The sequence below is a fragment of the Oryx dammah genome, unplaced genomic scaffold (assembly GCF_014754425.2).
Source record: "Oryx dammah isolate SB20612 unplaced genomic scaffold, SCBI_Odam_1.1 HiC_scaffold_23, whole genome shotgun sequence".
In the NCBI taxonomy this organism is placed as follows: domain Eukaryota; kingdom Metazoa; phylum Chordata; class Mammalia; order Artiodactyla; family Bovidae; genus Oryx; species Oryx dammah.
This window is the reverse complement of record NW_024070207.1, coordinates 18,728,808-18,747,751: the sequence shown is the minus strand read 5'-3', so window position 1 is coordinate 18,747,751 and position 18,944 is coordinate 18,728,808. Positions and strand designations below refer to the sequence as shown.

Here is an 18,944-nt window from a genome sequence, read left to right as displayed (position 1 = left end):
TTCACCCAGAGAACAAAGCCAAGGTTCATAGAGCAGGGCCTTTCTTATTGTGTAGTCCTTTTTTCCTGCGGCTGTCGCTTCATGGGATTTTGTGGGCAAGTAGACTGGCTCCTAGCACTGTCTCTGCTGGCCAGCCACTAGCCCTATCAGATTACCTCTATGGAAAATGCTGTCGTATATTTCCTGAGCTCTACATCTCATTTCCTGAGCATTTGGGGGTTATCCTGTAACCCTCACTTTCCCTACTGAACTGGCAGGAGGCACACTCATCATTTCAATTCTTTTCATGTCCTTCTGGAGTATAATAGCCCAGGTGTTTTGGAACAGCCCAGCTGGCTACACCGGTCAGCAAAGCCAGGGAAGTGTAGTAATGCTGTGATAACCAATGGGGTGCCCAGAAACCAATCTTTGGGAGTGAGGTCCCCAAATTGCCAAAGCTCCATGACTTGCTTCAGGGATCAGAGACAAGGATAATAAGGATTTCTTGGTTCTGGAATGCTGCTTCTCTTGTTTCATCAAAACTCTTATACCTCAGATTATCCTCTGGGAAATGAATCAGGGTGGTTTAGAAAATCAGTTATGCTATCAGAAGACACTCCCCACATGGTTTGGCTGGCTGTGAAGACAGGAGTTTACACTGATGGCTTTGCAGGGAGAGGTGAGATAGAGAAGAAGGACAGAGGAAATACTGTTGAGAGACTTGGGAGAAGACTTTTTTTTTTTTTAAACTATGTGGACCATCATTTAGAACATTGCCCTAGGAATAGAATTCTAGTCACTTTTTGATTGACTGATGCATGAGAATAGACCTTCTGTTCCTAGGCAAGACAATTTCATAATTAGTCAGCATTGGGGTACCTTGAATGCAGAGGCTCAAAGGGAAAGGAAAAGTGAAGTTTGGTGATCATAAATGTAAGATGATTACCTGGAACAGATGAAAGCTTTGAGGAAGACCTGGACTGCAAAGAGATCCAACCAGTCCATCCTAAAGGAAATCAGTCCTGAATGTTCATTGGAAGGACTGATGTTGAAGCTGAAACTCCAATACGTTGACGACCTGATGCGAAGAGCTGACTCATTTGAAAAGACTCTGATGCTGGGAAAGATTGAAGGTGAGAGAAGGGGATGACAGAGGATGAGATGGTTGGATGGCATACTGACTCAATGGACATGAGTTTGAGTGAACTCCAGGAGCTGGTGATAGACAGGGAAGGCTGGCATGCTCCAGTCCTTGGGGTCGCAAAGAGTCGGACATGACTGAGCGACTGAACTGAACTGGAAATGCTAATATTGCATTTTTTTTTTAAAAAAGAGAAGACAGATTTCAAATATAAATCAGATAATTGCTTAAACTAGGACGTGTATTCTCATTGGTCTGATCTGGCCATATCAGAAAATCAGGTCAAGGGTCAAAGACTGGAAGATAATGACTTAGATTAGGTCAAGGCAGACTAAGTGATAAAGTACTAAACCTCAGTTTACTGCTAATAATCTGTGAATAGTAGTACCTCAGAAGCCCTGAGATAAAAATAAAATGATGGTTACCGTTTCCTTGTAGCTGCTCCTGTTTTCACAGCAGTACATATGAAGTTGTGTGGTCTTAGAAACCTAGTGGGCTTCCCTGGTGGCTCAGCTGGTAAAGAATCCGCTTGTCATACAGGAGACCTGGGTTTGATCCCTGGGTTGGAAAAATCCCCTGGAGAAGGGAATGGCTACCCACTCCATTATTCTGGCCTGTAGAATTCCATAGTCCATGGGGTCACAAAGAGTCAGACATGACTGAGCAACTTTCACTTTCACTTTAGGCTTCCCTGGTGGCTCAGATGGTAAAGAAACTGCCTGCAATGTAGGAGACCTGAGTTTGATCCCCGAGTCAGGAAGATCCCCTGGAGTAGGAAATGACAACCCACTCCATTATTCTTGCCTGGAGAATTCCATGGACAGAGGAGCCTGGTGGGCTACAGTTCACGGGATCGAAAGAGTCAGACACAACTGAGCGATTAACACTTTCACACTTTCACACAAATCCTTGCAGCAGCTGCCCTCTGCTTACCTCTCCACCCTTCCCTGGTACCACTCCTGCTGGGTTCACTATGTTCCAGTGCCACTGGCCTTTCTGTTCCTTAGTATGCCAAGATCCTTCCACAGAGCCTTTCCATTTACAATCCTCACTCAATTTCTTCCACCTCTTCTCTTACTTCTCATTCTTAAGCTTGTACACTCCAAGCCACATGAGAGAAGCTTTCCATGATTCCTCTATTTAAAGTAGGTCTCCTATGACACAGAGTGAAGTAAGCCAGAAAGAAAACACCAAGACAGTATACTAACGCATATATATGGAATTTAGAAAGATGGTAATGATAACCCTGTATGTGAGACAGCAAAAGAGACACAGATATATAGAACAGTCTTTTGGACTCTGTGGGAGAGGAAGAGGGTGGGATGATTTGGGAGAATGACACTGAAACATGTATAATATCATATATGAAATGAATCGCCAGTCCAGGTTCAATGCAGGATACAAGATGCTTGGGGCTGGTGCACTGAGACGACCCAGAGGGATGGTACAGGGAGGGAGGAGGGAGGGGGCTTCAGGATGGGGAACACGTGTATACCTGTGGTGGATTCCTGTTGATGTATGGCAAAACCAATACAATATTGTAAAGTAAATAACCTCCAATTTAAATAAATAAATTTATTTTAAAAAAAAGTAGGTCTCCCTCATTTATTCTTTGTAGATTTTTTGATGATGGCCATTCTGACCTGTGTGAGGTGATATCTTATTGTAGTTTTGATTTGCATCTCTCTAATAATTAGGGTTGCTGAGCACCTTTTCATGTGTCTCTTGGTTATCTATATGTCTTCTATAGAAAAATGTCTACTTAGGTCTTCTGCCCATTTTTTGATTGGTTTGTTTGCTTTGGTGATGTCAAGCCTCATGAGCTGTTTGTCGACTTTGGAGACTAATCACTTGTCAGTCACATCACTTGCATATATTTTCTCCCAATGGTTGAGTCCCTTTGCTGTCTACCTGAAACTATCACAACATTGTTCATCAGCTATTCTCCAATACAAAAAATTTTTTAAAAAAAGTAGATCTCCCTCAACCTCATTACTCTTTCAGTATAACTATTTTTTAAATTAGTATTCATCACTGTTTATTATTATCATGTTTTTTTCCACTTGAAACTATCACAACATTGTTAGTCAGCTATACTCCAAAACAAAATAAAAAGTTAAAAAACAAAAGTAAAGTAGGTCTTCCTCAACCTCATTACTCTATCAGTATTACTATTTTTAAATTACTCAGTATTCATCACTATCCATTATTATCATGTTTGTTTGCTTGTTTAATCTTTTGCATCTCTTTGAGTCGAATGTAAACTTCACAAGGGACCTTGTCTATCTTTAACTCTTGTGTTTCCAGCACCTAACACAGAGTCTGGCACACATTAGTGATTAAGAAGTAATTGTCAGGTAGCCTTTCTCCAAGAGGGAAACAACAGCATGAGTGATGGATCTCTCCACCTAATATATAGGACATTTTAAGAATTTTGTTTGCTGACAAACTTTTTCCATATTTTTTCTTTTTAAAAGTTACTTTCCATATAAACATGCTTATAGAAAGATACTCATAGTTAATATAATAAAATTTAGTTTAATTTATACTGCACAAGATGGAATAAAAACATTGTACATTAAGTTTTAAAAAAGGATTGCAATCTGTTTTTTAAAAAATTATTATAAATATAATAAAGATTCTCTCTCAGAAGTTGTTAAAGCAGTCAGTAGTATCCATAAACAAGTTATCTTTGGTTTACTTCTTAATAATACACCCATTGCACTTTAAAGACTCTAAGTTGGTGCAGTAAAAATTTTTGATATGTTTCAGTGTTGGCTGAATAGTGTGTTGACAGTGGGGAGACGTCTGTGTGCAACACATAAACAACTATGGTAGCTATTGTATTTTGGTTAATATTGTATACAACTTATAAATCTGCACAAACCAAGACTGAAGTAATTCCCTGAATCTGAGTTCCAGTAATGTGTGGGAATTGGATTGTACCAGCTTGTGAGAGTAGACTGTGTATGTATCTTTCCAACTCCACTTTCATTGACTTCAAGTTGGTAGCTTTAAATTGGCCATGGTGGGAGTATTTACACCATGGAGATCAGCAAATGTCACCAATCAGGGCTCTCTTGCTCTCATGACACCCAAAACCAGTTATTAAATTAAGTATTTACCTGCCCAACACATCACTGGTTAACACTAATAAGGTCATCATCTGAGGGTAATAAGAAAACTCAACAAAAAGTTGTTAGTTCTAATTTTTATACAACAAAGAAATGTAAGTTTCATCCACACTGTGAAAACTCCATTAATAGCTGAATGGATAAAGAAGATGTATGTATCTATATACAATGGAATATTACTCAGCCATTTAAAAAATGAAAGCTTGCCTTTTGGGACATCTTGAACAGATCTAAACAGTGTTATGCTAAGTGAAATAAGTCAGACAGAGAAAGACTAATACTGTATGATTTCACTTATATGATGAATCTAAAAAATAAATCAAATAAATATACAAAACAAAACAGAAACATACTCATAGAGAACAAGCTGGTGGTTGCTAGGGGGGGTGGGAGAAGGGGCAAGTGTTGGATGAAATAGGTGAAGAGAATTAAGTGTACAAGGGTAGGTAATATACAATATAAGGAATATATAAATAATACTATAATAACTTTGTATGGTGATAAATGTTTGCAAGACTTATGGTGATCATTTTGTATTAGATTTAAGTGTCAAATCAATATATTGTACACCTGAACCTAATATACGGAGAAGGCAATGGCAACCCACTCCAGTACTCTTGCCTGGAGAACCCCATGGATGGAGGAGCCTGGTGGGCTGCAGTCCATGGGGTCGCTAAGAGTCGGACACGACTGAGTGACTTCACTTTGACTTTTCACTTTCATGCATTGGAGAAGGAAATGGCAACCCACTCCAGTGTTCTTGCCTGGAGAATCCCAGGGACAGAGGAGCCTGTTGGGCTTCTGTCTATGGGATTGCACAGAGTCGGACACGACTGACGTGACTTAGCAGTAGCAGCAGCAGAACCTAATAAAACACTGTACATAAACTATACTTCAATAAAATTTTAATCTCTTGGTAATGTAAAGAAAAGAAATATAAATTTCATTTCTAGGTTTTCAGTCTAGAACTGAAAATATAGTATAAGCAAGGTGTAGCTACTGCATGCAACCTGCATGAGTGACAGGTCATAGGATCTATGTGGTTTTAAATTTGTATGCACATAATGCAAATTCTCCCAGGTTCAAAGGCAATGGGGCTCTGGAAATAAATGATCCCTTCCAGTAAGACTAGAACAGAGCATAGAACCAGAGTAAGAAGAAAGTTTATTTAAAATTTTTAAAAAAGTAGCCCCTAAAGAAAAAGCAGCTCTGACAAAAGAGGAAAAATAATTTAAGTTATATGCTAGCTTGGTTCGGGGGTGGTTAAAATGTTCTGGAATTATATTGCAGTGATGGAGTGTACAACTTTGTGAATATACTAAAAAAATCATGTTGATGTATGGCAAAACCAGTACAATATTGTAAAGTAATTAGCCTCCAATTAAAATAATTAAATTTAAATTAAAAAAAAATAAACATACCACATTTTCTGTAAAAAGAAAAAAGGAAACCATATTTTATACTTTTAAAGGGTGACCCTCATGGTATGTGACATATGTCTATAAAATTGTCAGTTAAAGACTTAAAGCATATTGGAGAAGTACATAAACTCAGGTTCAAAAAATAGCCAGTTAACAGAGAAATACATTTTTGTAGACTTAGCGAATATTTGGCTTATTCTAATCTCTAGTGCATTCTTTTTTTTAATTTAAATTTATTTATTTTAATTGGAGGCTAATTACTTTACAATATTGTATTGGTTTTGCCATACATCAACATGAATCCGCCACGGGTGTACAAGTGTTCCCCATTCTGAACCCCCCTCCCTCCTCCCTCCCCGTACCATCCCTCTGGGTCATCCCAGTGCACCAGCCCAAAGCATCCTGTATCCTGCATCAAACCTAGACTGGCGATTCGTTTCTTATATGATATTATACATGTTTCAATGCCATTCTCCCAAATCATCCCACTCTCTCCCTCTCCCACAGAGTCCAAAAGACTGTTCTATACATCTTCTCTTTATTTCACTTTCCCTCCCTTTTTTATCAACATCTTTCTTATAACAACATAATATCTCTGCTATAATCTATTGGTGTGGATCTAAACCAGTAGTCAGAATTTTTTTTAAATAGCCAGAGTGTAAATATTTTAGGCTTTGTGGACCATGAAATCTTTGTCACAACTACTCAACTCTTCAGCTGTAACATGAAAACAGCCATAGATGATACATAAATGAATAAGTTATGTCTGTGTGCCAATAAAACTACAAAAACAGGCAGCCTATTGAATTTGGTGCATGGCACAGGCTCCAGCTTGCTGACTCCTTGTCTAGACTGCAAATGTTGTGGGAGTGTTGATTCTGCTTGGGAAATTCTATTGTACAGAGCAGTGTTTTGCAAACTAAGAATGGGGGTGAATCACCTGTCACCATATTTTATCTTTGCAGGATCTCTTGTTTCATACTGATCAAAGGCAGAATGTAAGTATTCCCCGGGTCCCTGACCAATATCCATTTTAGTATTATTAAAATATTATATATCACCCTGTCCCTTAAATGACTAATAAGATGTGTTCCCTTCTCAGTCCTTCCCATATGATATTATGGAAGCAGGGCTTTTCAGATGTAAATTTACCAAGAGCTGCAAGATGCCAGCAATTTTTTTCCCCAAGGTCACTATCAATTGTTAAATTAAGAACAGGAAACAAAACTTTACTCAATAAATTTGATTATTATTTAGCATACATTTACGTTTCCATGGTATTCCACTCAAAAGAACTGGAGGCACAGGAAAAAGAGGATTAAAAAAAAAAAGGTAAGTAAAAATTAGCTCTCTTAGAATTGCAGATAGTGATGTTACCCAAATGTCAGGTGTAGCCACTAAGCAAAAGGCAATCATTATCAATGCATAGCATGGAATCACTATCTTTCTGATGTCAAAATTTTCAGCCATATCTCACACACAGTGTCTGTTAATATTGACTTATTTTTAATGGGAAAGGGTCAGCATTTCGCTTTATATAGTCCCATATCTGAAGCAGTGGTGCTCAAGAGGACATGAACAGGAAGATTATAAAACTTATCTTGGGAGTTCATACTATTGAAAGTTTGACATTCAACCTATGGGGTCACCTCTTCCTCCCCCAGAAACTCCCTTAGTAAGCCATTATTACAGATGGGAATGTGGTTTATCAGTGTGCTGGAGCAGGAAAAAAAATGGTTAGAAAGTGCTGGTGGAAAGTAGCAAGATAGACAAATGCATACATTCATGAATATAAGGCTATATCACTGATGAAAGACAGGAATGCCTGTGGGAAAAATTTCAACAACTTCGTTAAATACTCAGGCTACAATGAATGTGCTAAACTGCTAGTTCATTTGCTCTCATATTCTGAATTATAACAGGCCTGATAACCTCCATAGCATTCTGAGAAGGTAAGTGGGCCATTATGGAAGGAGAGTTTCTTTGGATCAGTCTAGTATGCTCTATTCGGGTTTCCCTGGTAGCTCAGACGGTAAAGAACCCACCTTCAATGCAGGAAACCCCAGTTGGATCCCTGGTTCAAGAAGATACCCTGGAGAAGTGAATGGCTACCCACTCCAATATTCTTGCCTGGAAAATTCCGTGGACAGAGGAGCCTGGAGGGCTACAGTCTATGGGATTGCAAAGAGTCAGACACAACTGGGCAACTAACACACAACAACACAACAGTATGCTCTAGTAAGTTTAGCTAGTTACCATTCTTTCTTCTAACTCATTTTGTTCAGCCAAGTTCCCTGTTCACAAGGCAACTCAGAGGTGAAAGGAGACATATATGCAAAAAGTTGATACAAGGTAGAAGGTAATACATTTCCTGAAATAAATATAGAGTGCCAGGGACATTAGAGGTGGGAGAAATGACATCACCTTGGAGCAGAGTGTCAGGCAAAACTTCATGAATCTCCAGACTTCTCAACTCTCTCTCAAAAACAGTTATTGGTGCTTTGGGATATTAAACATTGATTTTTGGTAGTGCTGCTATTATTTTTTGATAGTACTGTCATTTTTTAAAAAAGTATTATTTAGCCTTTTTAATGTGTGATTTTTACTTTTTCAAGGTAAACTTGCGACACCTTGGAGTCATGGATGGCCCTGTTGGAGCACCTTCCCTGTCATATAGTGGAAATCAGTTTGGGGAAAAGAGTCTATTCTGTCCTACTCCCTTCAGGCATGTGTCTACTGAGTCATTTCCAGCCATGTAAATCTGCTATGTAATATACATGGTGAGATTATTTAGGGTTTGGGAAGTTAGGGAGAACCTCTATTCCTCAGCAGGCATTTGGGCAGCAGGTGAGGAAGTGAGACAGGTATGCAGTTCAAGTGTGGACATGCCTGCACACACTCATACACACACACACACATGCATGCACACACTCTCACCTACTCTCGCACAGCTGACTTGGCATCCGTGAGGATGAGGTTTGGGATGCTGTGCCCGCTGAGCTACAAGTGCCTGCATGTCTGAGGCTGACTTTGAAGACTCCAGCATGTTTGGAGTTAATTCCCATTAGGTTAGACTCCGCCTCTCTCTCCCAAAGGTAAAGCAAGTTTTTTTCAGGCATCACTGCAAAGAGCAGCTGGAATTCCCATCCCCTCTGACAAGCTGTGAGGAGAAGTTTTTCCTCAGATGTGAGTCCGAAGAGAGGGAACAAGTCAATCAGCCTTCGTGGTCAGAAGGTAAATTTGCAACTGGGCCAAATACAATTGAAACAGCTGGATAAGAAACTGTTTGCTCTCCCCTTGCTCAGCCCCCCTCCTCCCCTTCCTTTCTCAGGCTTCCTGCCCTTTCATCTGACAGCTCAGAGAAGCTGTTTTCTTCCCAAAGGCAAACTGGTTCATTTTTACTTCCTCAAGTCTGTTGTTTACACAGAGGCTAAGAGGAATCGGGGCTGGATTCCCGTTTTGTGTTGACACGGTGTGAAGACCTAAGAGTTAAATGCTGGTTGGTTTCCCCTGGAGAGTTGGTAACTTGAGGAGAGGAAGTCCGTGTCTCTGGGAGTGGAGGGAAGGATTTTGTTCTGACCTGTCTATAAAAATAAAAGTGGATCGGGTTTGCTGATGTGCTGGGTTGACTTCTTAGACTTGCCAAAATTGGGGTTATGGTACTGAAATGGGGTGCTGGGGTTAAACTGAAATGCAGATGTTGAAGTGAGTTGGACTGGAAGTAAAAGATTGCATTTGCTCAGTAAATATTTGAGTTCCTACTGTGTGCCAAAGCATGATGATTTCCAGAAAAACCTGAAATAGTTTAGCTATAAATCCATTCTTGAAAGGAACACTAGGCCAAATGATTCTGTTTCATGGTAGGAAACAAAGCAGAAAGAAGTCTCATGGTGAGGAGAAGTCACTGAGATACTGGTTAGGGGAGGAAGGGAAGAGGAATAATGCTCTCCTTCTTGAGCGACTCTGAGTCTTCTCTATTACTTAATGGGACAATATTGTCTTCTCTAGTAGATGGGAGAATTACCTATCCTGGTGTTAGGATAACAGCACAGATGCTACTTCACTTGAACTCTGTGTTCCATCATCTTCATTTTATAGAGGAAACTCAAACTCAGAGGTTTTAAGTGAGCCTTTCAAGTTCATTTAACTTGTAAGGGGCAGACCTCAGGACCCTATCCCAGATCTGGATTCCAAAATCTGGACTCTTGTCCATGAAGATGCTATTTCTCAATCATTAGTTTCTATCAGAATCAACTGAGGATTTTTGAAAAATGCAAATTCCATAGATTCTAATGTAGTGAATCCTAAAAGGAGGTTGTAGTCTACATTTTGGACAAGTACTGATGGTGATTCTGATGCAGAGGTGTTAGGGGACCCCATTTGAAAAACACTCTTCACATGCCAGGCTGCCTCTCATGTCTGCTGAAGTAGGAGAAGCATTCAGTGCACCTTCTTCCTACACTGGTTAGATTCATTGAATGGAGGAGGTCAGCTGTGGTGGCATTTTATTCATTACTGGAGGTCATGGGTAGAAGGAGTACTGGGCAACAATACTAGGGCTGGGGATGTTAACTTAAAGTTGTAGGGAAATGCTTTACCAGCTAATCCATTGTTGATAGAACTTAACTGTGTCTTGCCAGAGCAGGCTGGTTGGAGTAGTTCCTAACCCATGGAGGGTGTGAGAGAGGTCTCCTAGCTGACCAATTGAACACTAAAGGTGGTGGCACTGTCCAGGCAAAATAAGACCTGGAGTGAAGATCTCTGATTGATACCCCACTTTCCAAAGCAAAAGACAGGGAGCTCAATGAGCAGTATTTTATTTTATTTTTACAAAGAAGGGAGAAGCTCATATAAAATTTAGGGAAATCATTCCAATTTCCACCTTTCTAATCTCAGACCCAGGAGAAAGGGAATAGCCCAGGATATAACATGGAGATTCTTTTTATGGGCTTTCCCTGTCTCTCCATGGCCAACGTGATTATTTAGAATTGACCTTCTGGGTTATTGATGACTCGGTTGATTCTCTCTCGGCACTAACTCCCTGGCTTCCTGCCTCCCAAGATCTTACCTCCTGGTGAACATCTTCACTTCAGGATGGAGAAATGCAAATAAATGAACAAACAAACCCAACACAGGTATTTTTGATAGTCTTTCTACCCCAGATTAAAAGAGGATGGGAGGAGGGAGAAGACTTAGAAAGACAATCCACAAGCAAGAAAGCTGAGGATTTGAAAGACAAGATTTAGACCTAAAGTGAGGTCTTTATAAGCATAGAGTAGAATGGTGGTTGCCAGGGGCTGGAGGAAGGGGGAACGTGGAGCTGTTCCTCAGTAGGCATCAAGTTTCATTTACACAAGGTGAGTAACTTCTAGAGATATTCTGTACAGCTTTGTGCTTGTGGTATGGTGGTGTGCACTTCAAAAATACATTGCAAGGATAGACCTTATGTTAAGTTTTCTTAACACACACAAACCCACAAAACAATACAAGGAACTTGTTTTTTCAATTTGTTTATTTATTTTTACTTGGAGGATAATTGCTTTACAATGTTTTGTTGGTTTCTGCTGTACAACAACATGAATCAGCTATAAGTATCCATGTCTCCTCCCTCTCCAAACTCCCTCTTACCCCCATCCCATACCACCCCTTTAGGTTGTCACAGAGCACTGGGTTGAGCTCCCTGTGTTATACCGCAACTTCCCATTAGCTATATGTTTTACATACGGTAGTTTATATGTTTCAGTGCTACTCTCTCAATTCGTTCCACCCTCTCCTTACCCTCTATGTCCACAAGTCCGTTCTCTAGGTCTGCATCTCTACTCCTGCCCTGCAGATAGGTTCATCAGTACAGTTTTTCTATATTTCATATATATATGGGTTAATACATGATATTTTTCTCTTTCTGACTTACTTCACCCTGTATAACAGGCTCTAGGTTCATCCACCTCACTAGAACTGACCCAAATTCATTACAAGGAACTTTTTGAAGATTATGAATATATTCAGTGTCTTGGCTGTGGTGATGGTGCTACAGATGTAGGCATGTGTCCAAACTCATCGAGATATATACACTGAATATGTGCAGATTTTCATATATCAAGTGTACCTCAATAAACCTTACAGAAAGTGAGGTCTTCAAGTCACCACGATACGAATGGTAAACAAACACAATTCTGGGGGTAGATAAGTCATGAGATGATTTCAGGCATAGGAGAATCTGGAGAGATGCCTATTGTGGAGATGTATAGAGGAGAAAATTCTGGGGGAACTCAGGTGGCAGAAAATCAGGTGAGAAATACTTGGAAAATGGTTATAGATTCTTTTTGAGGCTGTGTCTGAAGCAGGTGGCACTTGTGGTAAAGAATCCATCTGCAGTGCAGGAGACCAAGGTTCCATCTCGGGTCGGGAAGATCCCCTGGAAAAGCAAATAGCTAACTATTCCAGTATTCTAGCTTGGAGAATCCCATGGACAGAGGAGCCTGGCGGGCTACAGTCCATAGGGTCACACAGAGTTGGACATGACTGAAGTGACTTAGCATGCACTGAAGCAGAAAGATCTGGAATGGTCATGTTGCTTATATACCCAATTCGATACAAGAGCAAGAAATTTTTCTGGAAGTGAAGTGAAGTGAAGTCGCTCAGTTGTGTCTGACTCTTTGCGACCCTATAGACTGTAGCCTACCAGGCTCCTCTGTCCATGGGATTTTCCAGGCAACAGTATTGGAGTGGGTTGCCATTTCCTTCTCCAGGGGATCTTCTCAACCCAGGGCTTGAACCCGGGTCTCCTGCATTGTAGACAGACGCTTTACCGTCTGAACCACCAGAGTAGGACTCTATTTATGCACTGAAACCATATGCCTATGCTTATTAATTATTTCTTAAAGTCTCAACACTGAGTATGATGAATAGGCTTGGCCAAAAAGTTCTTTCAGGTTTTTCTGTAAGCTGTTATGGAAATAGCTGAACAAACTTTTTGGCCAACCCACTATTTGTTAAAGAGTTGGCTAGTAGGCTATGCACACTGTTTGGGGGTGTGAGGAGAAATGCCCATTCATATTCCCTTGCCAATAACAGTGCCAACAAAGCTGCTTCTCACAAACCAGTCCAAAACCAGTAGTGTTTTGAGTCCTTTTCCATGGAGACTGGGGAGGAGCTAGGTGTTGGAAGAATTTGCTTTATTTTTCTCCACCAAGAAAAATACAAGAGCAATGTTTCCAGTTTCACTGATACTAAGTAAGTGCTCACATATAAGTAGGGATACACAGGAGTGAAAAGTTGAGAACAAATGATTACAGGCTTGGGAAGGAGACACCACAGGGAGAGGTAGAGTGCTCATTTGGGGGAGGAAAAGTCCAAAGGTAAGGTACCAGCAGGGCTTCCCCTGTGGTTCAGGTGGTAAAGAGTCCTCCTGCCAATGCAAGAGATGCAAGAGACACAGGTTCAATCCCTGGGTTGGGAAGATTCCCTGGAGGAGGGCATGGCAACCCACTCTAGTATTCTTTCCTGGAGAATTCCATGCACAGCAAAGCCTGGTGAGTGCTCATCCACGGGGTTGCAAGAGTTTGACACAACTGAGCAACTGAGCACAAGATACCAGCAATCTGAGTTAATCTGTGTTGATGAAGGGCTCTTGTCTGGATGACAGTGGCCAATCTGTCCTCCATTTCCTCTGAGGACCTGACCAAAGGAATTGGTCTTAAGTTGGGAGTTGGTGATGGACAGGGAAGCCTGGAGTGCTGAGGTTCATGGAGTTGTAAAGAGTCGGACACGACTGAGCGACTGAATTGAATTGAACTGAACTGTATCAGAAAAAGGTTTAAAATGAGATATAAATGATTTATTGACAGTGAGAGTCATCAAGCTACAGAGAAAAACTGTTGAGTCCTCTTTTCTCTAGAGTTCTTTAAAAGCAGTATAGATGATCATTTGATATGTATGACTTAGCAGTGTTTCCTGCATCTTATAGGTTGAAATGACCTCTATCCATGAGTCTATTTTAGAATGACCACAGTATCCTTACTACTAGTCTATAGTAAGGACAATAAATTTAGAACAGTCTTCATGCTTCCACTCTGGTCATTATAACTTTCTAGCCACACTCACTGCATCTCAGACAGCCACCCTCAGAAACAGGCATGTGATCCATTGAGGAGACAGAGCAACCAAGGGGGAGAGACCATGTGATAAACAAAGAAAGAGGGACAGTAGCCAACCTAGCAATACCTGGTTACTGGACCATTTAGCAGGAGCACCAGGGTGAGTTCTTGGTTTCTGAAATCCAGTGTGGCTGTGTGGTGAGGCCTTCCAGGACAGGGAAACAAAGTGATTGCTACATGAAATATGCAAGAGAAGTAAAGTGAAGTATAGCATTGTGTATGACTTTTATTTATGTGAATGTAAAAGAGACTTGGCTAGCTCCTGGGAATGAACTTGATTGCTTTGGAGGGCTGTCATGAAGGGAGGTTACTCCATGACAGGTGGTGCAGTAACTCAAAGCATTTGGTTGAATGCATTTCTCTGTGTGAACGTATAACAGTGTACATGCAGACCCCACAGGGCCCATTGCCATAGGAGAAGCTGGGCTGGGGCTTATTTTGTGCTCAGAAAATATTGAGCAATGGGATCTTTGACCTCCCTTTTTTGACTGCATGAGGTCAAGCCTATGATTCAGAAAGATTTTACCTTCAGGATATAAAGATTTCATCTCTCCATTATTTAATTCCATGGTCACTTTTCACTTTTTATTGTTTGAGTCCTGGAGAGAGAGCAAGAGAAAATTATCTGTGTCAGTGATTCTCAACCTGCTGTCCATGGATTGTGCTGGCTCACCACACTTCTAGTCCTAGAAAGAATGACTAACTCATCCATTTGGGGTCTTTCCTACTAATAGTTTCATCCCTGACAATCCCACATCCCTTAGTCCCAAGTTAACTAGCATGGTTGGACATCCTAGTTCTAAATGAGATAAGGAGAAAGTTTTTCCTGAAGTTGAAAGTATTTAATTTAAATTCTGAAAGCCAATGAGTTTTTCTAAAGCTAAACATATGTAATTTAAACTGAATTTTGTAATTCCACCTTCCTATCTCTTGGCTTCAAAATGGCATCTTTAAAATGAAATGATGATAACAGTGGTTGGTAGTCTTATAGTTTTTTAAACAGCCTGACTTGGCACAGATGGTGATTACCTTATATCAGAAGCCCTCCTCCTATTTTAGTATAGTCTGGGTACCACTCACTGATTTAGTCCCTTTCTCTGCCTTATACTCTCTGCCCTTCTATTGGCTTTTGTCCTGGGACTTGATCTCAAGATGATAAACATTCATGGTGGACATATGGGTTAGTTCTGACTACAAACTTGAAACATCTAATGCCCTGGTCCTGGTGGTGACATGCTGGGTAGAGAAAGTCGCTTTCCTCCTGCCTTGCCTGTCCTTCCTGTCTGATTTTTTTTCATCATCCTCAAACAGATTTGCCATTGTGGGTGGGAAACCATGGAGGCTTTTCGTCAAAACACTTTTGGGGAGATGAGGAAGAATATGGGGAGGGTGAAGTGAGAGGTGAGAAATGATGGTGCTGCCATTTGAGTCACTGTGTAAATTTGGGCAAGTTCCTTAGCTTTCTTTTTAAAATTTATTTTTAATTGGAGAAAAATTGCTTTACAATGTTGGTTTCTGCCATACAAAATGCAAAACAGCAGTAATTATACATATACCCCCTCCCTCTGGAGCCTCCCTCCCCTCCCCACATCCCACCCTTCTGGGTAATCACAGAGGACCAGGCTGGACTACAATAGCTTCCCACTAGTTATCTACTTGACACGTGATAGTATATATATGTCAGTGCTACTCTCTCCATTCATCTTGCTCTCCTTCCCCCACTGTGTCCACAAGTCCACTCTCTACATCTGCATCTCCATTCTCTCCCTGCAAATGGGTTCATCAGTACCATTTTTCTAGATTCCATATTTGCTCATTTGTAAACCAGGGGGTGCTACCTTTCTTACTTACCTGATTGTTTGGCAGAGCACATGAAACAATGGTCTTGGAAGGGAATATGATGGTGCACCCAGCAGCTGTTTATCAGCTTGTTTCCTCTCATCCTCTGGCCTGGGCTTCTTCACCAGGAAGTGATCTCATAAAAGAGAGCTGCTTGCATTTTCCATAATCTTACATGCTCTAATATAGCAAGCAGAGGCATTACCTCATTGCGGCCAAGCATACCTGCTTTCTAACAGCAATTACTCAAGACAAGTTTCACTTCTCCTGTTGGCTTTCAACCCTGCATCACATCTTTCTTTCATTCCCCCAACTCTCAGGCACAAAGCCTCATTCCCTGGAGCCCAGCTCAGGGCACTTTCTTCCCAAGCCCTAACATTCCAAAGTAAACACCTGCAATTTATAGTCTCTGCTCCCTTCCTGCGCAAAACACACAGCACACAATATATCTATATTGGGAGGGGAATTGTGGTGAAGCAAGAAAAGAGCATTATACTAAGAATTGGATAACTGGACTCTGATCCAGCCAGGGTACTTCACTAGTTCTTTACCCTTGAGGAAATCATTTCCTCTCTGTATTTCCATTTGTAAAGTGATAGAGGAGGAGGTTGGTTTGCACTGTGGAGTACAACAGTACAGGCTTAGGCATCTGTAGGTTGGGTTTCTTATTCCAATCTGGCTGCTTGCTAGCTTCTCCATGATTTGGGGGAAATCACTACCCACTTACAAGGCCACACCTCCCCATATGTAAAAAAAAAAAAAAAAGGTTGAATTAGGTGATTCATCAAGATTTCTGCCAGCCTAGAAATTGGATGCTTCTCTAGAATGGGTTTCATTAAACATACTTGGATGGCAGTGCCTGCTTCATGCCAGACATTGTTTGATGACAGTTGTGACATGGCTCATGGCTGGGCAAGGTCCTTGAGACCCTGAGTACAACTGCTACTTGTTTCTGGCCATGTCTCAACTGGCAAGGTGGTGACCCCAAGGACAGTTCCTATAATTTCCCTGCCTTTGGTCCCCTACCCCCCTCTCCCCTTTCCCACCACCTGTAACTTTAAGCAGTGGTGATGAATCATGGAGAAGTTTCTGAAACAGATTCCACCATCTGTTTGCTGGAGATGTTCACAGTGCTGTCAGCAGGCTGCAGTGTGGTCTCTGGCTGCTTTCATCGAGAAACAGGCCAGAATGCAATGGCAGATTAATGTAGTTGGGAGGGAAGCAGTTGATTTTTGACAGTGGGGTCTGTGAAAGCCATTTGTGAGCTGGGCTGAGGAGATTAGATCTAAAAAGGCACTCAGCGTCTTGAATCTGAGATGACTTGTTCCAAAAGGCATTTTGAAAGGCCCTTAACAGCTCGAGATCTATGTTCCTGTGGCCAGGCAGGGGGAAGCAGATCTGTTTCAGAGAGAGAAGTTTTCATGATTATGTTCAGCAAAGGGCTGGGCAGCTTTTCTTAGTAGACAGTTTAGTGTTAAACAACTCTCACTGTTTGGGAAGGTGCCTCCCATTTTGTTCTTGGGGAAAAGTGACTAAACAGAGCTCACTCAGTGATGAACATAGGGAATAAGACTAGGTGCCCCTTATTTTATTTACCCATTTAAACCTAACTGATGCAATACTGAGAAAGCCCAAGTTAATGCTCTCTTGGATATCCTACTAAGGTCAAATGGGCACATGCTTTAACTCCATGGTGAGTGCTCCTTCCATCTTTTCCCTTGGAGTATGGGCAGGTGCTGTGAGTGATCTTCCTTCTTCCTTCATTCTCTGAAAGCACCTTGGTTCCTGGCCCTCTTGAGGCAGTACCTCCTTCCAAGCCTCAGGTAAACAAGGTCATTCCATCAGAAATTGGGGGCTCTCTGGAGAGCCTAGGTTTGATTCAGGCCTCCCTCCTACCCCTTGTTCCCAGCTAGATGTCAAGAATTAAAAGCTGTCTGTTTGGGTTGCATTGGGCTTCCCAGGTGAGGCTAGTGGTAAAGAACTTGCTTGCAAATGCAGGAGATGTAAGAGATGTGGGTTAAATCCCTGGATTGGGAGGATCCCCTGGAGGAGGACATGGCAAACCACACCAGTATTCTTGCCTGGAGAATCACATGGACAGAGGAGCCTGGCAGGCTATAATCCATAGTGTCACAAAGGGTTGGTCACAACTGAAATGACTTAGCATTCACATACTCAGACAGGCTGCATTGGAGTAGACGGAACAGTCACTAATTCACTTCTGTGGTTCTTCCATTGCAGCCTAGAAATCATAGAAGTCTGAACCAGGTGGAAGGAAGGGAAGATGGGAAAAGTGGTGGAGAGCAGAATCCAATAGGGACCCAAATGGTCCTCAAGACAATAACCTTATCCAGAAGTAAGGGCCAAGAAGCACATGACTGAGCCCTGGGCCTGGCCAGGCAGATGAAAACTAGCCTGGTGGAGCCTACATGACGACTTTCTGCATTTGGTGCTGTGAACCGACTCATCTCCCCATCCCCACCGAGAAACCTGGGACTATGAGGAGCAGCCTGACCCTGGTGGGGACCCTCTGGGCCTTCCTGTCCCTTGTTACCGCCGTGGCCAGTTCTACAAGTTACTTCCTGCCTTATTGGCTCTTTGGATCTCAGCTGGGGAAGCCAGTGTCATTCAGCACATTCCGGAGGTGCAATTACCCTGTGAGGGGAGAGGGGCAGAGTCTGATCATGGTTGAAGAGTGTGGGCGCTATGCCAGCTTCAGTGCCATCCCCAGCCTGGCCTGGCAGATGTGCACGGTGGTGACAGGTGCTGGCTGTGCTCTGCTGCTCCTGGTGGCACTGGCTGCTGTCCTGGGCTGCTGCATGGAAGAACTCATCTCCAGAATGATGGGACGTTGCATGGGAGCTGCACAGTTTGTGGGAGGTAAGACTGTGTGGCTGAGATTGGAGAGGTTGGGGAGCTTTGCAGGGGTGGGCATAGTGGGCGTGTTGCCTTACAGGGAAATCCACTCTGAGCTTCTCCTCTTTGTCCAACTCTAAGGCTGTGAATGTGCTAAGGCTGTGAATGGGCTTCCCTGGTGACTCAGATGGTAAAGAATCTGCCTGCCAATGCAGGAGACACAGGTTCATTCCCTGAGTTGGGAAGATTCCTTGGGGAAGGAAATGGCAGTCCACTCCAGTATTCTTGCCTGGGGAATCCCATGGACAGAGGAGCCTTGGGTGCTACAGTCTAGGGGGTCACAAAGAATCAGACATGACTTGGCAACTGGACAACAACAACAAGTCTCTGAATGGGGACTCCTTTGAAATACCTGGTC

At 42.0% G+C, this 18,944-nt stretch overlaps 1 protein-coding gene across 1 annotated transcript in view; it reads left to right on the top strand.

Annotated features, from left to right (window-relative positions):
* Positions 1-8,777: 8,777 nt before the first annotated feature.
* Positions 8,778-18,944, top strand: part of LHFPL1 (LHFPL tetraspan subfamily member 1) — a 61,350-nt gene continuing 51,183 nt past the window's right edge. Inside the window, exons 1-2 of the mRNA XM_040265108.1 lie at positions 8,778-8,909; positions 17,912-18,550. Coding sequence (XP_040121042.1) covers positions 18,100-18,550 — 451 coding nt within the window. The 5' untranslated portion in view covers positions 8,778-8,909; positions 17,912-18,099. The remainder of the gene's footprint in view (positions 8,910-17,911; positions 18,551-18,944) is intronic.